The sequence below is a fragment of the Otolemur garnettii genome, unplaced genomic scaffold (assembly GCF_000181295.1).
Source record: "Otolemur garnettii isolate 467f Iridium unplaced genomic scaffold, OtoGar3 scaffold00028, whole genome shotgun sequence".
Lineage (NCBI taxonomy): Eukaryota > Metazoa > Chordata > Mammalia > Primates > Galagidae > Otolemur > Otolemur garnettii.
Window position 1 is genome coordinate 16,366,337 of NW_003852423.1, and position 24,182 is coordinate 16,390,518.

At 42.6% G+C, this 24,182-nt stretch overlaps 1 protein-coding gene and 1 pseudogene across 2 annotated transcripts in view; both read left to right on the forward strand.

Moving 5' to 3' along the window:
• The window catches only part of NPSR1 (neuropeptide S receptor 1), a 194,482-nt gene extending 170,679 nt beyond the window's left edge, over nucleotides 1-23,803 (forward strand). For both annotated transcript variants that reach the window (XM_003788578.1, XM_012804358.1), the window contains 4 exons: nucleotides 2,849-2,925; nucleotides 19,094-19,180; nucleotides 22,711-22,891; nucleotides 23,713-23,803. In XM_003788578.1, the coding sequence (XP_003788626.1) occupies nucleotides 2,849-2,925; nucleotides 19,094-19,180; nucleotides 22,711-22,891; nucleotides 23,713-23,803 (436 nt within the window). The remainder of the gene's footprint in view (nucleotides 1-2,848; nucleotides 2,926-19,093; nucleotides 19,181-22,710; nucleotides 22,892-23,712) is intronic.
• Nucleotides 343-442, forward strand: LOC111724907 (annotated as a pseudogene).
• Nucleotides 23,804-24,182: the final 379 nt, after the last annotated feature.

Here is a 24,182-nt window from a genome sequence, read left to right on the forward strand (position 1 = left end):
AGCAGAGCAACTCACATTCACCTGAAGTCTACTACACAGGAAGTGTAGAGTCAGGGTCGCCTTGACTGGCCTGCTCCGGATGGCTGAGAAGCCCAAAGTGTGTGGAGAGACAGGAGGTGGAGGGGGGCAGGACGGTGATGATGAAGGTGAGGAAGGCTGAGGAAGACTGTGGGAGGCATAGGTGCCCTGCTGAAGAAACAGGATACCATCTCATGAGAAAGGGGAGCTGCCGGGGGGGTTGAGCCAAGGAATGGTGCTTTGTCCTGGAGCTCATGCTCTGGAGATGATGGCAGACTGGCAGTGTTAGAAGACTAGGTCAATAACTAAGCAAGAAACTATAAGATGCGCATTTATTGGCAGCATTTTAACCAAAATTGGAATTATACAGAGACGGGCCTTGCATAAGGATGACACACACATTCATCAAACAGTCCATACTTTTTGTGTTTGATAGGGTTAGAGTCTCCCTTGGGAAAGATGAAAAGTTCTGCAGACAGATGGAGGTGATGTGATGGTAGCCCAGCAACGTAGCTGCACTTAATGCTGTAGAACTGGACACGTACAAATGATTAAAACCGTAAATTTCACCACACTAAAGAAAACTATCAAAACGGAAAAAGAAGGGTCTGAATGAATGCTGAAGAGCTTGGTTGGAAAGACGGTACAGATTATGGAGTCATTTTGAAAGAGCAACCCACAGAACTTGCTGATTAATTAGACGATGGACAGGAGAAAGAAGCAGCCTATGATGGCACTGAGCTCTCCCTGATGCTTGAATGCTACACTCTAAGAAGTAGCCTGGTTGGGCAATAAATGACTGGGGGACCCTAGTTATTCGGTGGATGGCAAGCTAACAGAAGAAGAGCTGGTACCGTCTTTTCACATTGGTCCTAAGTAAAAAGAGAGTATGACTTGGGCCCAAACCCCTAAAGCAAAAGGCCTTAACTTTTCAGCTGTGCACATGGTGGATGGTCAATAAATACTTCAATTATTGATCCATAAAATACTGAGGTTGTATTATCCCAAACCATTAACGTTTCCTGGTGGATGTTACCCTACCTTGTACAGACTTTCATTTATCTGAGAAAGAATTTTTCCTGTTCTAGAAAATATTCAACTTAGGGTTGAACTCACTAATAACTTTTTTCGCATTTTTTCCTCACTGCAGGCATAAAAATTTCAAAAAAAAAAAAAAAGTCCCTGGGCAGTTATATGAGAAAGAGTGGAGATGTTCCAAAAAGGCCCCGCGGTTTCCTGGAGCACTCAGAGGGGTTCGCTGAGCAAGAATGGGAAAAGGCAATGAGAGGCCGTTTTAGCGCCATCATTAATTAAGTTATATTCTAAAAATCATTAAAAGCAATTAGTGCTTTGTCAGCTACTGCAAACTGGAGCTCTGATTTTTTTTTTTTAACTAGTGATTCTCAAGAGGGAAAGTGTGCTGTTATAAAATAAAGCACTGCTTTGTCCCCAAATCTTTTATTCAAGGAGCTTAATATATTCAAAACATTGAGCAATGTTAAAGAAGAGTATAAATTTTTATATCTATCAAAGAGGATAAAGGATACAAATTTTGCTGATGCTTTCAAATCATTAACACTTTGTCAGGTACAGATTATATTAAGCAAGCATTTTGTATGATAGATTGTAAAAAATGGGCAAAAAAGAGGGAAAAGGATATTATATTTTTTAAGTCTCCACTAATTTTCAAGCACCATGCTCGGCACTTTAAATATGGTCACGTCTGATTCTCAAAAACTTGAGAGATTTATATTTTTAACTCCATTTTATCAAATTTTGACAGAGGCTTACGGCGTGTGTTCTCTATTGCTACACAACAAATTACCAAGAACCTAGTGACTTAAAAGTCAGTAAATATAGACATAAGGTTGGTAAATAAACCAGCCGGTTACAAGGGGGAAGTATTTTTCTCAATCTGAGCAAGATTTCAGTTTGCAAATTTCTAAGAAGCTTCAAAACAAAGCCAAAGTTGTTGAGAGAGTAAAAATAGAACAAAGACAAAGAAGAAGTTGTACCCAAGAAAATGGGGATCCTTCTTCTTAGCTCCGTTAATGATAATGGGCTACTATTATTTAACTATTTATTATCTCATAGTTTCGTAGATCAAGAATCTGGACATGGCTTCACTGGGTCTTCTGCTTAGGGAAGGCAACCTCGAGGTGTTACCAAGGGTTATGGTGTCATCAGAGGCTGGACTAGGACAGACTCTTGTCTACTATCTCTCAGGTTCTTGGCAGAATTAATTACCCTGTGGCTGTAGGATTCAGATTCACGGCAACTTGCTCCCCAAAGTCAGCAATAAAGAGCAACTCTAGCAAGAAGACTCTATGTCCTATGTAATCACATACACCCCATCACCTTGGCCACATTGCATTGTTCAGAAGCAAGTCACCAGCCCAGCCCATGTTGAACAGGAGAGAATCACACACAAGCTTAAAAACCAGAGGCAGGGATGACACCTTAAAGACTGTCTACAGTCAAGGTCATACACCAGGCAAGTAGCAGAGGAGACCCAGGTCTTTCTGACTACCAAGACTGTGTTTGGTTTCTAATCATGGCTCTACCTCTAACCATCTTGTTTACATTGAGGAAATTGCTTAACTCCACCAGGTTCTAGCCTTTTCACATACGAAAAAGTTGCTCTATCCAGTTCATCTTTAGGGTGACATTCAGTTTCTATTGACTGCAATCTTACAAGCAAGTATGGGGACAGGTATAGTGACAAGCTCCCTCCCTCCACCCCTCATGCTGCGGCAAGTGGGAGTAGCCCTCTCTCCTCACAGCAGGGAGCCACCAGCTATTTTAATATTCTGTTCTGTACTTTCTGCAGCGTCATCTATGGCATCGTGATCCGAACTATATGGATTAAAAGCAAAGCCCATGACTCAGTGATTTCCAACTGCTCAGGTAAGTCTCTGATCTGCATTGCAAACTTGGAGGCCACCATTAATTTGTTCCCACAGGGGTTTTCCTTTAGCAAATGTGAGCTGGGTCTTCCTGGATACACAAGCCTGAAGAATTATATAGGACCCAGCCAGCAAACCAGACTCACTAAAGTCTGTCCCAGGCAGATGGACTCTTTTTTCATTATGTGGCCTCCCTGAGAACTGGGAGCAGGAAAGGGAGACTTTGGGCCCGGCCAATTGTACCAGCAGAGAGTCCCTCCAAGCAGCCTTTGAGGCAGGATCTGAGTGTCATCCCAGCCTTACCCTGGAGGACACAGAGATAAAAAGAGTCTGTTTGAGGAGGACATCATATGTTCAGCTTGAACTTATGAATGGTAAAACTGCCATTTGTCCATAAAACAATCCTGGACTCTAACCCAATAAAGCACAGTCCGTACTTTCCCCTCTGTCCCAACACACCACCTCAAGCCAGACTGAGCCCAAGATCACCTTCCACAACCCTTTTCTGTAAACATATGTGGCAAGGTCCCAGCAAATGCTACGAGAGGTGACAGGGGGACCTGGAGAAAACACAGCAAATCGCAGTGCCAGAAAGGAGAGGAAAGGGCTCCTGTCTGTGTAGGATTATATGATAACTCTCCCATTCCACACCTCTCCTGACCCTTTCGCACACACATACACACGCACACACACAACAAAAGTTCACATATACCAAAATATACACACAAAAACACACCCCTTCATATACCCAGTCTCTCCAACACATGCATTTATACACTCGTGAGCACACACGTACACATACTCCCACCCTCAGGCACTCACACAGGACAACAAGCTGTAACACACATATCTGGACTAAGAAGAGCTGCTTTCTGTTTGAGATGTGCCACTGCACGCTGTGCTGCCTTGCAAAGCCATGTAACCTCTCTGGGCTCCAAGAGATTAAAATAAGAGGACAGGCTAGAGCCTTTCTAAACCCTCCTCTTTTCACACATTCAGCTAATACCTTTATTGGACCAAAACTGAGCTTCTTTTCTCCCTCTTGAAGCTCCTTTTTCTGTCAGACTGTGAGACAGCCAAGAGGATTCTCAAGTATTACTGGGCGCTGATAATCTGTGTCTGTTTCTCCAGGAGAACGAGTAAACATGTATACGGCTTGGTGTCTCCAGCCGAACTCAGCTCAATTCTGCTGTGTTTTCCTATATGTCAGGAGTAATAGATAGAGAGGGGAAGGGAAAGGGAAGAAAATATAAGAATAATTGTTTATAAATCAGGAAAGACTGAAAAAAGTCCGAATACCCTACAACAAGGGACAGAGTACAATAATTATATAGCCATGCAGCTAAATACTATAACTATAAAAATAACTATGTCAAGTACACTTAGGAAACAATGTGTACACTGTATTAGGTAGACTCGCTTTTATAAACATGTGCATATTCTAGTAGAATATATATGTGGGTGTACAGATAAATGATACTTAGCTAGGCAGATGTGTGGAAAACGTCAGGAAGGACAAATACCTGATGTTACAGTGATGATCTCGGAGTGATGACGTGTTAGTTGACTTTTGTTTTCTTCTTTTTCCCATTTAACCATATATTAACATTTTCTGTAATCACATAAATCGTACGAGATGAAACAGTAGCCCAGGGGCCCTTTAGCCTGGATGAACAGCCAATATTATTCGAGCTATATACAGATGAACTATTAATGTTTTCTAATCATCAATTCAGCCCTATAATAAACAAAGTACATTTTCAATGCACTTCCCTGTCGTAAACGTCATCCTTGGACCCTCTAAGGCCCCAGGCTGACACTGATAAGATATATATTGTTTGATGCTATGAGTCCCTATACTTTTACAAGTTTAAAACTTACATGCTCAGTGAAAGGGGAATCGTAAGATGAGATATATTCGATACACAGGTAGGACTAGGTGCCCTGCAGCACCAGAGGCCGACGTGAGAGATGCAGGAGCTTCTGGCTGCCTTCCATGCTCTCCTTGTCCAGCCTCCTGTGACACCTGAAATTCACAGCCATGAGCCAGTCCTTTTTCACATAGATATTATCCCTAGGAGAGCCCAGGATGGAGTATGTTTGTTCCCTGGACTGAGTAATCTACCTTCTATAAGTATAAACTGATTATGTGGGTTATCATTTAGCAGAGCACATGAACCTTGTTTGGTGATGAACAGGTCAAGTGTGGTAGGACCAGAGGGTTAGGAAGGTCCAGAGCTTCGGTTGGGAGGGTGCAAAGGCGACAGGGAGTCTGCTCAGGCTTCCATAACAAAATGCCGTAGACAGATGGCTTAACAAATAGAAATTCATTTTTTCAAGGTGACAAGGAGTTCAGTTCCTGGTGAGGCTTTCTTCTTGGCCTGCAGAGAGCTGCTTTGTCTGCGTCCTCACATGGCAGGAAGAGAGAGCCCAAGCTCTCTGATATTTCTTTTTATGAGGCCACTAGTTGTATCATGATTCCACCCTTTTGACTTCATCTAACCCTAATTACCCCCAAAGGTCTCATCACCAAATATCATCACATTAGGACCTAGGACTTCAAAAAACAAATTCTGGGGAGGCACAAACATTTGGTTCACAACAGTAGGGAGAGGTGAAGGCGGGGAGATTGCAGAAGGAAAGGAAGGCCAAGGAAATGAAAACAGACAAAGGCTATTTATTCAGAGCGAGCTGTAACAGGAGAGTCAGCCATCATCACTTCATTTTCCGGCAGGCAGAGGAAGGGGAAAGCTTTATAGCAGAAGAAAGGGCAGGCTCCAGGTGTGCCCTTGTTGGAGGTTGTTGACATGGGAAAGCTGTCAGTGCACTGGCTGGGTGCAGGGCACTTCCTGTCCAAAGGAAGGACATTATAGAAAGTTCAGTGGTAAATGACTGAAAGAAGAGCTCAAAACTTAAAAAATAATTTATTAAAACTCAAGCTTACAGTCTTTTGTGTGCCTCCCCCATCCCCACCCCCATGGCACTCCCTCCAGTGTTTTATCTTCAGGGAGCTATGCCAGTCTTGTCTCCTGAAGTTTTCATATGTATTTAACATCTAAAAGCTGAGCCATGACTGGTTGGTTCAGGGCCCAGTTTTGTTGGTAGGTGAGGTCTTCCTCTGCATTCAGATCCAAATCAGACTGGTTTAAACTCCTGTCCTGGGACTTCTGCTGGTTCCAGGAGGCTGGTATGCTCCTCTCTACCTAGTCTCTCTGAGCTCTTGCCCTTCCCATGTCACCTCTGACAGCTCTTCCTTATCTCCACTGGTGGCCCAGTGAGCCCTGGAACCCACCTATTTTCCTTGAGTTCACCACTCCCAAGAGTGCATAGGGCAGATAGATGCCACTGGAGGATGCTGCCAGCTACCCACCACTATTTCTCAGCGGCCTCTCCCGGCTATTACTGAGCTCCTGTCTCTCCCCAGAGCCTCCCATGTCCCTGCATTCTTGAGCTGTCCCAACCTCTAGCCACTTAGAGATTTGTTTCCCACTGACAGACAGTATGTCTTTACCCTCAAAGACATCCCAAAGATGGGAATGGCTACCATCAGTTTCTGTTCTTTAATACATTTTTATATCCTCATTACACTTATTTTGTAGTTATCTATATCTTTTATTACCATCGCAACCTTCTGGAATGAGGGCAGCTGATCTTCTCAAAAGTTCATATGCGCTCTACATCTTATTCATAAATGGAGCTCACTCGATTTCCCATCTGTCATTACAGCCAAGCAGTGCTGGAGTTGGCAGGTAAATAGGATCTCCAGCTGTGTCAGCATGCCGGGATTATAGCTCATCAACAAGGGGACATTAGCCATGATTAGTGTGAACAGAAGCTCACTTTGTAAATACTGGCTGAAAAATTCAAGTCATCCTCATTGTAAGAACCCCTCTTCTGGCTGACAAATGCATCTATTTTCTCCCACTCAAAGGCTGACACAAACAAAAAAGAAATGTTTCAAAAATGATGTAAAGACTTTCCCACACACAAGCATGCAGGGTGAACGGTAGAGGAAATGAGGTTTCCAATCTCTTATCTTCTCTTTCATAAATGAGCATGCTTTCATGCCCACGGAGATCTGCTCCGACCAAATAGTAAGTAGAATGTTCACTGCAAGGGAGACAGAGACTGGGGAGGCATATGCATATGTAAGATATATATAACAGATACATAATATATATATACACACACCCACATAACACATAATAAATAACTGTGTTCAGCCACTGTAGTTTGGCAGATGTGATGTGATCCATGATATATCCAAATTGCACATTTCAAATTAAATGTGGCACAATAGGATGGAGAGAAATGCTATGGTGCTATGGATTAGGAACTGGGTTGGGTCCTATTTACTTTCTAGCTGAATGAATTTAACAGAAGCACACTAATTGCCCCCAGTATCAGCTTCTTTATCAGTAACAGTGGATAAAATGGTTTCTATTCAAATAAATAGGTTTTTAAAAAGATGTACAAGAAAAACATAAGGATACACATAAAAGATTATAACACGTTCATGACTAGTGAGATTCAATGTTATCAAGACATTGTCCCTCCCTAGCTGATCTTCATGTTAATGAAGTTGCAGTCAAAGTTGAATCAAAACATTTTATTGAGTTTGACCAGCCAATTTAAAAATATGTAAGCACCCCAATATGTACAAATAATCAACACATTGAATCCCAAAAAGGCATAAGTGTATTCATGATCTATGTATATATGACTTAATAACATAAATAAATAAAATATATGTGCATGGAAAATTCAAGAGCCAAGAATAACTAAGTCATTCCTGGAGAAGGAAAACAAGGTAGAGGAGGTTTGATGTACCAAATATTGAGTTTTATTGTAAAGTCACAGTGATTAAGGGTGTGAAAAATATATTATATTTATATTATATTGAGAAAAATATAGCATTAAACAGACCCCAAAAAGACCTGTCCTTATATGAGAACCTGATAGATGTCAGGAGATACAAGGAAAGAAATAAAACTGGATCTTTACTTCAATCAATAATCAAACACAATTTCCAAGACAGACTTCAATGTAAAAAATAAGAATTTTAATTTTTTTTAAATGTGGGATGATATCTTTGTGATATTGGAGTAAAGAAGGATTATTTTGTTTTTTTTTTCCCCAGAATAATTAAGGAGGACAGATGTTTTGTTACATGGATACACTATATAATGCTGAAGTCAGGGGTTTCAGTGTGTCCATTGCCAGGACCGTGTTCATTGTACCCCCTAAGCAAGTTTTTATCCCAAACCTTCCCTCCCACCCTCCCCACATCTTAGTTTTCAGTGTCCCTTGTGCCTACGATGCACCTGTCACTTAGCTCCCACTTATTATTGAGAACATTCGGTGTTTGTTGCTCCATTTCTGAGATACTTCACTTAGGATAATGATCTCTAGTTCCATTCAAGTTGCTACAAAAGACGTTATTTTGTTCTTTTGTATGGCTGAGTAGTATTCCATGGTTTCATATGTAACATATTTTTTATCCACTCACGAATTGATGGGCACTTACTCTGATTCCCTATCTCTGCAATTGTGAATTGTGCTGTGATAAACACTTACTGCAGCTGTACTCTTGATAAAATGATTTATTTTCCTTCGGGTAGATACCCAGTAGTAGGATCCTGAATATAATGGTAGGTCTACTTTCGACACTGAGGAATCTCCACACTGTTTTCCGTAGGGATCGCAGGTACAGTCCCTCTAACAGTGTAAACATTCCTGTTTCTCTGCATCCATGTCAGCACCTGTTATTTTTAATAATGGCCATTGTAAGGTGGTATCTCATTGTGTTGGCTTTATTTTGCATTTCCCTGAATTAGTGATGTTGAACATTTTAATTTTTTTTTTTTTGGCTATTTATCTATACTCTTTTGAAAAAATTCTGTTCATATCTTTTTCCCATTCTTTGATGGGGGTTTTGTTTTTTCTTGCTGATCTGAGTTCTTCGTAATTCTATAAGGAAGGATTATTTCTTAAACAAGATACAGGCAAGATTAAACTATAGAATATAAATATATTTGAATCTTGTCAACATAAAAGAACCCAAAGTCCATAAAAATAATTTAAAGAGGTATATTCTGAGCCAAATGCTTGTGACCATCCTGGAGCACATGGCCTCAAGAGGACCTGAGTAAATGTGCCTGCAGTGGCTGGGTGACAGTTTGGTTTTATACATTCACAAAGACAGAAATTACATAGAAGAACTTCCACAAGTACATGGAGGACACATATTTGTTTGGTCTGTAAAAATGGTACATCTCAAAGTGGAGGATTACAGATTATAGGTGGGTTTAAAGATTCTTCGATTTGTAATTTGTTAAAGAAATGAAACTTGTCTAAAGGCTTAGAAGATTTAACCTTAAGATAAGGATGTCTGTTAATCACAGACAAGCTGCCAGACCTTTACCAAAACTCAAGTGATCTGTTGAGTAAACTGATGGCCTGCCAGTGTGATTTAAGCATTGTGATGCATAGCTTTAGGTCTGTTACTGAGCTACAGAGGATATCTCCAAGAGGGGAGGGGACCATGACAAGTCATATCCGACCTCCCTTCTCATGGCCAGTGACTCAGTTTGGGTATTTCTGGGGTCCCCTTGACTAAAAGAGTATCCATTCAATAAGCTAAGAGCACAAGATTTTATTTTCAGTCACATTCTTTTGCCATTTTAAAAGTCAGTCCACTAAGTGGGAGTGTAACCTGGTGTGAGCTTGTACCCCTCACTGCAGAACCTTCAATATGTTGAGAAGCAAGGTGCTGGGGAAAGGAAAGTGAATCTTATTTGCAGAGCCAGCAAACTAAGAAGACGGTGGACTACTAGTGTCCAAAGAACTATTTTAAGTTAGCATGATCTTTTATCTTAGGGTAATGGGGAAGGGAAGTTGTAAGAGGTAGCTGAGACTGTAGACGTCTGGGCATTACTGAGGGTCTGAGGAAGTTGCAAAATATCTTTATCCTTGGTTGGTTAACTTTGGAGGACAAAGGTCAGATGAGGATGTTCCTGTAAATCCTTAACATGGCATTGGCACTGGAATGTATGCTTTCCCTATCTCCCTGGGAATTAGTTCTGGGAAAAGAATGGCTGTCACCATTTTTTTTTCCCTCTAGCCTATGTGCAGAGCTAAGCAGAGGCTTTTAACCTAATGGATATCATTGCAAGGGATTAAAAGCAAAATACAGCTAGTTATGTCAAGACTCCCTTCCACTGCTACAGGAGAAGCTATTTGCAACATACATATCTAGAAAGTGATTAGTATCCATAATATATGGAAAACCACTAAAAATCAATTAAAAATGTTTTTCATGGCTCAGTGTCCATAGCACAGTGGTTAGAGCACTGGCCACATACACCAAGGGTGGCAGGTTCGAACTCGCCCCAGGCCATCTAAACAACGACAACTGCAACAGCAAAAATAAAATAGCCAGGCATTGTGGCAGGCACCTGTAGTCCCAGCTACAGCTACTTGGGAGACTAAGGCAAGAGTATTGCTTAAAGCCAAGAGTTGGAGGTTGAGGTTGCTGTGAGCTGTGACACCACTGCACTCTACCAAGGGCCACATGGCGAGACTCTGTCTCAAAAAATAAATAAATGCTTTTCAAAAAAGACTAGTTTGAAAAATCAGCACAAACGGCTCGGCGCCTATGGCTCAAGTGGCTAAGGTGCCAGCCACATACATCTAAGGTGGCAGGTTCAAATCCAGCCCAGGCCTGCCAAACAACAATGATGGCTGCAACCAAAAAATAGCCAGGCATTGCGGCAGGCACCTGTGGTCCCAGCTACCTGAGAGGTGGAGGAGGAGACTCACTTGAGCCCAGGAGTTGGAGGTTGCTGTGAGCTATGATGCTACAGCACTCTACCTAGGGGAACAGCTCGCGGCTCTGTCTCAAAAAAAAAAAAAAGAAAGAAAGAAAGAAAGAAAAAGAAAAATCAGCACAACCAAAACAGGCATTTTCACAGAAGGGGAATAGGAATTGACAAAAATACGATTCCCAACCACATTCAATAATCAGGAAAGTATCTCTAATCATCAGATAAATGCAAATCAAAACCACTCTGAGATACCACCTACCTCCAGGGGGATAAGCCCACATCACAAAACCCAACTCTGCAGATGCTGGCTGGGATGTGGAAGGGAACATTTTTGCACTGCAGGTGGGATTTCAAACTAATACAACTTCTGTGGAAAGAAGTATGGAGAACTCCCAAAGAACTAAAAGTAGACTTTCCATTTATCCTGCAATTCCATTACTAGTTTCCTACTCAGGAAAATAAAGTACTTCACCATGAGGACATTTGCACTAGAATGTTTATTGCAGCTCAGTCTACAATTGCCAAGATGTGGAAGCAAACCAAGTGCCCATCAATCCATGAATGGATGAACAAACGGTGGTGTATATATACATGTACCAACAATATATATGTATAGTATTCAGCATAAGAAAAGATGGAGAATTTAGCATCTTGTGTGTTTACTTGGATGGAGTTCAAACACATTCTTCTTAGTAAAGTATTAAAAGAATGGAAAAACAAGTATCCAATGTACTCAATACTGATATGAAACCATATACAAACAACTACATACCCACACAAAAGAAAAACAAGTATATTCTAGTGAGAGGAAGGGGAGAAGAGGGAGAGGGAAAAGGGAAGGAGAGAGGGTGATTGCCAGGTTCTCACCTAATGTGCACAAAATGAGAGAGTTTAGCATGCCCCCTGGGTGAAGAGGTCAACTACAGCTTTAGAAATGAAAACAATGTAACCTAAACATTTATACCCCCATATTAATCAGAAATAAAAATAAAAATAATCAGGAAAGTGCATGCTTAAACTTCAATTAGATAGAATTTTCCAACCACAGGATTAGTAAAATTTTTAAAGTCTGATAGTTCTAAGTATTGACAAAGATAAATTTCATGATTTATTTGGCAATATAATTCCTCAAAACCTTAGTAGGCTTCTGATCTATTGGCTTGCACTTAACTCTACTTGCCAGAAATCGTATCCAAAAAGTCTGTTAGTAAATTCTCAGGTCTTATTCATTTCTGGGCTTCCTCACCCAATCTCCATCTCTCAATCTAAGGGAAGGTAGTGGAAGGCCATCTAAAATAATAGGTGGAGGGCCACACCCGAGGAGGTGTGCTCCGTGCCTCAAGGATGATTCTTAATGGGTCTTTGCTGGTTAAAACCCCTCAGTGTTATAGTTTAATTTGGGGACCAGAGCCATCTTCATTGGCGGGGCCCTGCACACTTGGAAGGAGGCCATATTTGGTTTAATACTCTGCCTGCATTTTCGCTTTGCCCTGGACCACACAAAGTAAGCAGCAGCACTGCTGGGGAATAGAAGTGGCCGACATTCACAACCCTGCACGATGCCCAATTTGAGGACTTTCTGTAACTCTCTTTCGTTTTTGTTCATAAGCCAACCAACTCTTATCTAGGTTCATTTCTTTTCCCTAAACCTTGCTATACACAACCGGTAACGATCAATACATGCCATTAACATTCAGTTTCCCAACCTCATGCCCTGGGGTCCAGGCTCACTCGGCATAGTCAGCCTTCTCAGACGTGATATGTGACGCCGCCACGGATCGGATCTCCTGTGTGTCCCAGCTTCCAACCTCAGTCTCCTTGCCACAGGCGGCCTGCTTGCTGAGCCAGTGCCACATGATTCAGGTTTCATTAAGACAGTACTGCCTATGAGGTACCGAAGACTGCTTCGGTTAGGGAAACACCAGCAGCTGTGTAAACCCCCAAATCTTGGTAGCCTTAACAAAATAGAGGTTTATTTCTTATGCAATTAAAGTCTAATTGGCAGTAAATGCCAAAGGAGAGGGTGTTGTTCCATACAGTTATTCAGAATTTCAAGCCACCTTTGACAGAAGACTGCTAAGGTTTCCCTCGGCATCTAGCCCCAGCAGGCAGTGGGAGGGTTTCCTCAGGTGGTTTACCTGAGCCAGGTTTGGGGAGGGTAGACATGGATTCTTCCCACGTTGCCTTAGCAGAACTTAGCCACAGGACTACAACCCCGCTGAAGAAAAGACTGGCAATTACAGTGTAGCCGGTGTTACCACCCAGTCAGGCTGTCCTGCCTGCTGCTCTAAAGGAAGCCTGCAGACTGAGACTGCCAACAGCACGGCACAGGGAGCGTTTCATAGTACAGAGCAAGGAGAGGGGAGACACTTCTCAATTCCATTTCCCCCAGAATGTGGGCGCTAAGACTCTGGGCTTTGGGGGTTTTTGTTGTTGTTGTTTGTTTTTTAAGACAGTGTCTGACTTTGTCACCCTGGGTAGAGTACCACAGCATCATCATAGCTCATAGCAACCTCAAACTTTTGAGCTCAGGCCATCCTCTTGCCTCAGCCTCCCAAGGTGCTGGGACTAAGGGTGCCTGCCACAACATCAGCTAGTTTTGTTTTTTTGGTTTGGGTTTTGGTTTTTTGGTCTTCTGAGCTCAGGCAATCCAGTCCGCCTCAGCCTCCCAGAGTGCTAGGATTACTCACAAAGATGAGAAGCAGACGTTGTCTTCTTGCATTGAGACCGTTCTTAGTTAGCGGGTCAAAGGACCTGTCAGCCAGTTTCTGCGGATGGCCACTGACCTGGTGGGTGCCAGCTGGTCTCCCTGAATGCAGAGTCTAGAAGGCATCTCAGACCCCAGTCTTAAGTTTTATTATAGCAATGTTATCTTTAAAAATGATTGGGGAAGTCACAAATCTTCTGCTAGTGAAGAATACACAACTGACTCTCCTACACAGTAAGCAATGAAAAAAATGCAAGCTAGGAAATGATGGCTGGTTATTTTTTTAACTATGCCTAAACCTTTGCAGAGCTCAGATGCCCTCACAATTCCCACACTGTGGCCATTTATTAATTGTATACAGGGCAGTTTCACCATTGTGCCAGGGTGAGACAAAAGGAACAGCTTTGGTGGGCAGCTTACCTGTCTCTGAATAATTATTTAGGCCTGTCAGCGTGTTTGGTTCACTCTGATCTGGGGAGCTGAGGTGCAGAAAAGATTAATGGGCGATTTTGGTGATTCCTCCTCATAACTAGTGTAACTTCTGGTTTGCAGTAGGCTAAAAACCTCCTGAGCAAAGAACACTAAATGCTTTCATACTTGAAGGTCCAGGCTTCGTAGTATGTCCAGCTAGTGGGGAAAGAGGAAGCATCTCTGATGGCAAGAAGGGGACAGTAAGATCACGAAAGTAAAAACATGTGGAGAAGATGGGGCCAGGCACTACGAATGCAGACCGGGAAGAAGGCCTTAGAGTCGAAGAGACATGTAAGCTCTGGTTCACTGAAGGGCCTTCCTACCTAACCATTCCAGCCACCTGTCAGTAGGTAAGGAGGAAAGTGCTGGGTGAAGCTGAAGGAGCTTAAGTGACTGTGCTACCCGCCCCAGAACAGCAGCACAAGGGCCACTTCCTGCATCCTGGAAGAAGAGCTTTGAGGGCAGGTATCCCAGGGAAGGGCAGTGGTGCTGAATAATCCCCAGCCCAGAGGTAGAAGGCCCTGAGAGGTGAGGCGGATGAGCCACCCAAGGTCATAAACATCAACAAAAGGAAATCACAGAAGTGAGCTTAGAAGTGACTGACTGCCAAGCAGCAGGTGCCCAGCCAGAGCTCCTCTGGAGGAGGTCGCTGACACTGGGGAGGTCTGGGTAGAGTGGGCTGGGGCTGTCTAGGGCAGCTGCAGTGACCATGGGAAGCAGAATCCAGACCGCAGAGGCAACCGTGGCAGCCCAGGCCAATGCTGGAGCCCTCTCAGTCACCCCCCAGGTCTATCAGAAACTAGAGGTTCAAAATATCCTGGGAAGGGAAAGACTGAAATCTCCCAGCTCAGTGTATGAGACCTAGCGCAGGAAAAATATTTAACTGATGAATTCTGGGGACATTCTCTGTATTTGTATTTATGGAGGCCATTACTGTACAAAATGAATTTCAGGTATTAAAAACTTTAGAAATCAAGAAAAACTGCTAACAAATGTTTAATTTTGAAAATTAACCCAAAGTATATAAAGTTTCCATCCCAGGAAACGTATTTATTTTTAAATATTGCCAGTTGGACTTCCTTGTTTTTAAACACATCACCTGCACTCATTACAACAGCACAGATGAGTCCCCGAAGTCCCAAGAATAAATTCTGCCTCCATTTAAAATCCCAGGGCATTGTCCCAGCTTCAGGTGCTCAGCCCACATAAAGATGTGTTTCCAATGGCTCTGTAAGAGACCTGTGTCCAGGGAAGATGAGGAGCCAGAGTGACCATTTGGAGACTAAATTTCCAGCATGGGGCCCCATTAGGGATGTACCCTAGAACCAAATAGTCTTAAGTCAGTGAGCTTCTTCCAGGATCAAATCAAATGGACCTGCCACCTCCAGGCTACCCAAGCTATTAATGCACCATGACAGCCAAAGTTAACTGCTTTCTACTCCAGCTCAGTGCCAAAGCCTGAGTAGAAATAATCCTTTTATCTCCCGATAAAGGAGAATTACTGGCATTTTGTAGCTCAGCTCTCTTTGAAGAGCCATCGTTAGAAGCTGGAGGCTTTGCATTTCCTGGAGTGGTCAGATTAAAGATGCTTTTCACTGATCTCAGGGCAGGTAGTTGATTATATTGTCACCCAGTTGCCCTGTGGGAAGCACTGTGACTTTCTGTTTTAAACAGATTTCAAAGTACAAATGTCATTCTCAGAAACTTTTCTGAAAGACCAACTAAGTCTTTAGAGCAGTACTGTTTAGGGCCCAGCTGTTATCAAGGACCAGCAAGTGAGGACGCTTGGAAAGGATATAATTTGATCTGCTGTCTTCTTTGCTTGCCTCCCACAGGTATAATCCCACCCTGATAACTCTGCTGTGTATAATTTCCATATAGATAACAACCTTGTATAATAGACGATCTCATGCAGTCATATTTTTATTCACTTTTATAAAGACAGTTAGTTCATAGTCCCCTAAAATACTGTTAAAACTTCATTCACCCCAACTGATAAAGCAAGCAAAATCCCTAGCATGTGACTTGGTACTTTGAATACTTTATTTGATTTTATTCCTGAGAGTGTGATTTTCTACACCTCATTTTTTTAGTAGGGAAACTGAAGCTGGGAACTTTACTAATTCACCTAAGTTTATATAGGTGGTAGTTGGTAGAGCTGGAGGATGTATTCCAGTCTAATCCTGGAGCCCGTATCCTTCCCAAGATGCCATCTTAGAATCAGGGTTTATCCCACTTGGCACCTTTGGCATTTTGGAGGATTCTTTTTCTTAGAGGACTGTCCTATTCATGGAAGAATGTTTAGCAGCAGTCCTGGACTCTGCTCACTAAATGCCAGTAGTTCACACACACACACACAATTGTGACAACCAAAAATACGTCCAGGCCAAGCATGATGCTATAATCCCAGTGCTTTGGGAGGCCAAGGCAGGAGGATAACTTGAACCCAGGAGTTTAAGGTTCCAGTGAATTATGATCACACCATAGCATTCCAACCCAGGTGACACCCTGCCTCTAAAACAGTGGTTTTTAACCAGTGGGTCACAACCCACAGGAACTGTGTTAAAGGGCTGCACCACTAGGAAGGTTGAGAACCACTGCTCTAAAAGAAATGTGTGCAGACATTGCCAAAAGTCCCCTGAAAAGCAAAATTACCCCTAATTTTAAAACATTGCTGTACATGCTTCTAAAGCATCAGCTTCCTTACAATGCTAATGTTTTGTGGACCTATGAAATGCATAGAATAATTTGAAGACCATAGTAGTGCTAAAGAGTGGACTTGCAGAATATTCATTGAGAAATATAAGTCAATTATAATTATTTTAGTTCTTTGCATTTTAAAAGCCCCTATTCCTATTATACCTGGTACTAGCTTGTTGTCTCCAATGAGTAATATTCACACTACAAAAATACTCAAAAGCTCTCATCACTTATTTCTGCTTCAAGGGTTTGGTTCAGACTCCTCACAAAGACATTCTAGGTCTTCCTAATTTGCTCTCAGTCCCTCAGTTCTCCTCTCCACCCTCAAATCCCACACACTTTTAGGCTCCACCCAAGCAAGATGACTCACTGTAGTTCAAACTCATCCTAAATTCTCTTTTTCCATGTCTAGCTGAGGATATTCCCTCTACCTCCCACTTCTCTCAGTCCCACGCCTACACCCCCGGCTTTGCCTTGGGCTCCTTCCCATGTTGTTAGAGCTTCCCCAGAATTCTCTGGGCCTCCCACGCAGCCTCCCCACACAGCAGTGGGAAAATGGGTTTCTCCTCTGTCCATAGTTGATTTGCATTTGTCTTAGTCTATTTTCTGCTGTTATAACAGAATACCTCAGACTGAGAATTTATAAACCAAAGAGATGTATTTGTTTCATGGTTCTAGAGGCTGGGAAGTTCAAAAGCATGGCCTACCAGGAGAGGGTCATCCCAGGAGAAGAGGGAAGGCAAAAGTGAACATGTGAACCAGAGTCAAAGTCAGGCCAAACTCATCCTTTGTGTCAGAAGCTCACTCCTCCAATAACAGCATTAATCCATTCATAAGGGCAGAGACATGGCCTAACACCTCTTAAAGACCTACCCTCACAACACCATTGCAATGACAAGCAAATTTCCACATGAGTTTGGCAGGGGTATTGAAATCATAGCAACATCTCTCTCATCTTTCCTGTCTCACCCAGCCATGCAAAGAGTGTGTGATGGCTTAATAGGGGCATCCAAGCTGCAGCCTACAGGTTTCATGTAGATTTTGTAGAACTTTGTTTTGCTCATCTCTGGTGTCAGATATCACAAAAAGTATGCATGGAACTTTTTTGTTTTGCTCATGAACTTTCATTAGTGTTTGTGTATTTAATGTGTGGCCCAAGACAACTCTTATTCTTCTAATGTGTGGCAGAGAGAAAGAAAAAAAAGGTTGGACATGCCTGTACTAAAAGTTTTTGGAGAACAAGAACTCTTATTTCAGCTCTTCTATTCAGTCCTTATCTTTTAGCAGATGTGCTATGCTTGTTGGCTTGAGCTGATTGGAGATGAGATTGAAAGAACATTGTAAAGGTCAATTTCTGAACCAGTTGCTATGGGGATTAAAATACATTTCAAATATGAAAGCTGAATGATATAGAGTGGAGAACTGAGCATAGCCATGTGACTTTCTAGTGTGTACCTGCCCCACCCCATAAGGTTTAGATGTACTGGGTGGGCTTCTGACCTTGGCCTTCAATACAGTTTTGCCCTACACAACAGCTCCGGGGGTGGGGGGGGAAGGGCGGTACTTGGGGCTGCCATTCTTCCATGTGGGTGTGCTGTGGGTAGGTCCATCCAGAGGAAGACCCCCTTTTTTCTTATTTTCACAAAGGTACCAAATGGGCTAGCAGACGCCCTAATGATAAAAACTCTTCCACAGCGGCAAAAGGATACTGTGTCCAAAATTTTCATCCCCCAATCCATTTATCCACTCCTTTTATTAAGATTGATTACACTGAATTCTGCCTGTCCTAGTCAACCTTTGTTTTACAATTACTTTGTAACTAATCAGAGGTTAGTATTGACTGATTCATCCAACAAATATATATTCATCATTCAATACATTTTAGAAATAGAGAAAAGAAACCCACTTTTATATTCATCTCGCAAGTGTTTTACAGTCAGACAACACCAAACATATGATTAAATTTATATCTAGCCTCCTATTCGACACCTCTGGCTTGAGTTTTTCTTGGAATTTTTTGAGTTAGATGAATGCATTGGTCTGGGGCAACCATGCTAGGAAGCTGGCATTGCTCAGGTGCTAAAGCGACTACATAGGTATCTCAGCATAGCATGGGGGTCAGGAAGGAGCCCTCCACAGGGAGGGCCTCACACTCTGCTGTCATACGGTCTGATTCCAGCTGCAGCTGGTTTGGGCCATCCAATCAAGTGTCTTGAGAGAGTCTGGGTGTTCCACAGCATTTGCATGTGATAGTAAGCTACAAACTGAACATTTTTCAGCAGCCAGCCCAGAGCCATCTTTACTCTGAAAATTTCCACAGAGGGCTTTCTAGGAACAGGTGAATAGGATATAAATAGTCCTATTTGTATGCAAACTGTGGGTCTAACTGTTGATGTTCCTATTGGCAGAAACAAAATGTCCCATCTTGAGCCCTTCATTTTACCACTCCCCTGTTGTACTGACAGGTGGGAAACTGTGCACCAGCTACAACCGAGGGCTCATCTCAAAGGCAAAAATCAAGGCCATCAAGTATAGCATCGTCATCATTCTGGGTAAGGAATGTCTCCTTGTGTTGTGGAATTGAACGCAAACTTGCCCCTGGGACTTGGTGGCAGAAAGCCCATATAAGAGGACTTTTTCTACAGGCACTTCTACTTGTGTGTGAATGGAAAAGAACGTATGGAAGTTATCAGTCCATCTTTGACTCCTTCAAGTGCCAATATTCGGTTCCTAAGGACCCTTATTATGAGTACAGTTGCCATCAAAGCCATAGGTTGGATAATTTGGAGAAAGTCTGATCAGGACCTAACTAGCTGAAGCAAATGATCACCTGTCATTACCTTTAAGATACACTCGCCTCCAGGGCTGAAGTTCATGAGCAGAGCAAAGATAAAAGTGGCTTTCCATTTCTTCTGGATATTTAATTTCAGGATTACTACACATCCCTCCCTTACGGCCACCTTATTGTCCTTCCACCTTACTTTCTTCTGCTCTTAAGACCAATAAAGTCACCTTGCACCATTTCTCATCTGAAGTGCTCTGCTCACAGGTGGGTGGCCTGGCTTATTTCCTAGCCTCATTTGTTCACCAACAATGCCACCTCTCCAAGGCCTCCTTAACAAGCTTTTTAAAACAGCCCCTCTCTAGTTTTCACTGGGGACTTATTTTTCTTCATGGATCCTACTTCTACCTGACACTATAGGCTATGTATTAATTTTCTTATTGTCTATCCTCCCTACTGAAGTAATAAATTCATAAGGGCAATGATTTTGGCTTTTGTGTTACTTATGGTATTATCAAGGCCTAAAATTGGGTCCCCAAACACAATGTTCAGTTAATGTTTGTCAAATGAATGAATGCAAATATGTAAGAAGGAAAAGGATTTGCACTGTTTCCTTCTGATTTAGCTCCAATGCCCCCTCCGGCAGAACTGGAAGCTCCAAGAAAGCATAGCTCTTTTATTAGCTGCATGTCAGACTATGAGACCGTCCTTCTCACCTTTCTAAAATGCAACTGCAAAATGCCAAACAGACCACACACTGCGTGACTCAGTCAGCAGGATACAGGCACAAAACAACACTGCAGGAGGATAAAGCACAACCTACAAGGCTCAGTAACCTTTCTTAGAGGCTTCTGAAGTAGATCAAAGACCCCCTTGCTTTCCCAATCAGAATCACTGATGCACATTCCCTGGGATATGTATGCTTACAGGCATGTTCCAGAGCCAGCATAGCTCTTTTTGATCAGAAACCATTTTCCCAGGCCCTGTGGAATCTGTAAGCAGGGTGCCCATTAGCAAGTGCTAACAGCCTATCACACCAGAATGGCCCTTCCTACAGTAATACGTTATAATGCTAAAGGACGATCCTGAAATAAAAGACAGACATAGTACTATATGGTACCATCTACCATAATTTTTAGAATATCAATATACTGTCACAAAAATAATATAAGGGAGGATGCAAAAATAACCTATGGTAAAGCAATACCAATTTCAATATGCAAATTCTTCAGTATGGGTACACTAGAAGAATAATGAAGTAGTCAGATGCTTACACCCAGACACAGCAACAACCACAAATGCAAACAATACAGATGTGTTTTCATGGACACATCAAACATAAGCCGTCCTGATTGATTGAAAATCAGTGACTTGATTTTTCTGAGCAGACAAAAAGGAAGAAAAACAAAATTCCTGGTAAAGTTTCAAACTTAAGAAACGAATCTTTACTTACAAAGAAATTGCATTTCTGGGAAGTTCAGTATTTATTAAAAATATCTGTGTTTGTAAATAAAGCAGAATCAGGTTTCTAGAAGTAGGTAATTATAAACAGTGCTCCCCCCTACATGAACATCCAATTGGGCATTCAAAGAATGTACAAAAGACAAGACACATCTTTACTGTCTGGACTGCCTATGCCACACAGGAGGACTGGCATCTCCATGACAACCAGAATCTCACACACACACACACACACACACACACACACAAAAGCACGTAAGGCCATTTTGCCCCCTTGAAGCCCCAGAACCATTCTTGTGGGCCAATGTTGGAGTCCAGAGTCCAGAGTGTTCAGTGGTCTTTGTGTTTGAATTGCTCCCCTTTAACACACTGCCAAGGTCTGGCATGGGGGAGAACATGTCTCAGTCAGTTTCTCACTCTCAAACTCCCCAACAAGTTATAGAATCACCATTGAACAGTTGTGGAGGAAAGTTTGCCCCTGCATACAGGTGGCCAAAAAAGCCAGTCTCTTGCTCTGATAAAAAAAAGTCCTGCAGATGTGAAAGGGGAAGGAGAGGATGTGACAAGATAGTAGGAGATATGTGAGTATCCAGTCAACCCAAGAGTGGGTATTAGTCTGGGATCTCCAGATAAATAGGGGGATAGGGGCGAGAAAGAGAGAGTTACATGACTGCAGAGGCTGAGAAGTCCCCAGATCTGCAGTTGCCAAGCTGAGCACCCAGGAGAGCTGATGGTATAAGTTGTAGTCCAAATCCAGGAGAGTTGATGGTGTAAATTCTAGTTTAGTTTGAAGGCAGGAGAAGACCAATGTCCAAACTCTAAGATCAGCAAACAGAGAGCAAATCTTCTTTCACTCAGCCTTTTGGTTCTGTTCAGGCCTTTAACAGATTGCATGAGGCCCACCCACACTGGAAGGGAAATCTGCATTTCTTAGTCTACTGATTCAAATGTTAATTTCATCTAGCAATTTTCTGACACACATCCAGAACAATGTTTAACCAAAATCTGAACACCCTGCAGCCCAGTCAAGTTGATGCAAAAAAATCACACTGTGTAGCCCCACTTTCTATCCACTTCCTTGAGGATTTGGTGCCAAACAGAATCAGGGTCTCACATCAGTGGATTTGGAAATGAAAAAGAAAACTGAGAACATTATGATTTAACTGGATCATGCTTTGGAAACACTGGGATCACCCCTTTCTTCTGCCATACTCCCAAATAAAATGTCATTATCTGGTCAAAATGCTTGCCATTCTTCTTTCCCCAGACAGTCAGTCTCTAAAGGATTTGTCTTGTTTTTCTTCAGCCCTGGGTTGCATGAGAGGATACAGCCATATACATTCCCAGGCTCCTAATAAGGAGTCCACAATGATAGAAATTGGACCACCCCTCCACATATAGAGAAGCGTCAGAGTATTTACTCAGTTTTAGGAATATGCCTGTAGGATGTGTACGTGTGAATGTGTTTAAGTGCACATGACCAATGCTAACACATACCACTATTCTAAACAGCATACCCAACCCCAGTACAGTGAAACCTCCATAGCTGACCACCTCCCTACATTGACCACCTCCTTACGTTGGCCTAATTTTCATAGACCAGCATCTACCACATGTTCATATCAATACAGGAGGCCTAGTTTCTCATGCTGACCACCTCCATATGTTGGCCAATTTGTTACAATCCCTTGGGTAGTCAACTTACAGAAAGTCTGCTGTATTTCTGAGACATGCTGGGTACCAAAGAATTTCTTAATTGAAAATCCCTTCAGGGCCAACAAAGAGAGCGTGGCCTCCACTGCCTCTTGGTGTGGTGCTAATGGTGCTCTTCTCCCTCAGCTTTCATCTGCTGTTGGAGTCCATACTTCCTCTTTGACATTTTGGACAATTTCAGCCTCCTCCCAGACACCAAAGAGCGTTTCTATGCCTCTGTGATCATTCAGAACCTGCCAGCACTGAATAGCGCCATCAACCCTCTCGTCTACTGTGCCTTCAGCAGCTCCATCTGCTTCCCCTGGGGGTAAGAAGAGCCCTTGCATGGGTCAGACGCTCTGACAGCCAATGAACCTGGTTTCCAAAGTTTGGGTTCCTTGTTCTGAAACTCCCTGGCAGGTTGCAGTAACCCTTTTTAATAGATGAGACACTTGAGAGTCAGAAAGGTTCCACAAATTCAAACTCTGGCTCTGGCCAGAGCAAATGCTATTTTTCCTATATCATATCATGACATATTTGGAAGACCTTTCTTTTGTTCAGAACTTCTCCAGATGAATTGCTTCCGTGTAATTCTGTGGTGATAATAGGACATGGAGCATTATTACCATTTTTCAGGTAACAAAGCCTTATGAGGTTGAGTGACATTATTGAGATTATGTGAATATTTAGTAGCAGAGCTGAAATTAAATTCCTCCTACAACTACTGTCACTATGTTGTGTTTTAGCTGTGTTCTTGTGCAAGCTATAGAGCATAGTTAAAGATATCCAAGGAGATGGAATAGAACGGTTTAAGACTTAATGCTATTGGCTGAAGTTCAAGTCCTGCCATTGTTTATTCATAGTTATGTGTGACCGTGGACTAGTTATTTAGCCTCTATAAAACTCAGTTCCCTCATCTGTAAAATGGGGCTAATAGCAAGTGCCTACCTCTTGGCCGATGATGCCTCTGTCCTTACTTGGGTGCTGACCAGTGGTAAGGAAGGCTGTGAGTAGTGAAGGAAGGTTAGGGACCCCACGTGTCAAATGCTCAGCATAGTTGTCTGATCTGTAATGTATTCTCCATAACTATTACCTCCTAAGGTCTCTATCTCTTGTTTTCCCTCCCTGCTTTATCCTGACTTTCTCCAGGAAGCAAAGATCACAGGATTCCAGAATGACATTCCGAGAGAGAACAGAGAGGCACGAGATGCAGATTCTCTCTAAACCAGAGTTCATCTAGACCTGGGGCAGAGGCAGTGCTAGGCTGAGCCCCCTCAGCTCTCCTGAGTCCCTGTCACCAGCTTGGGCATGTGCATGAAAACTGAGCCAATGTCTCCACCCTGCCTTTTTCCTCACCTGTGGGATGTACAAACCAAATGTTCTAATGCATGTGTGTGGCCTCCATTGGCAAGTATTGTCCAACAGGAACTCACCAATTATTCATGCCCACCAGGAGAGACAGACCTCTGTCTCCACCATTCCCAGTCTTCCTTCCCACTGGTCAGAACCTGAACACAATGGACAGAGACATCACGGGCCCAGGATCCTGGCACGGATATACTGAGGACACAGGCAAGCAGAGAGCACAACATCACAACTAAAGAAGCAAATAAAAGACT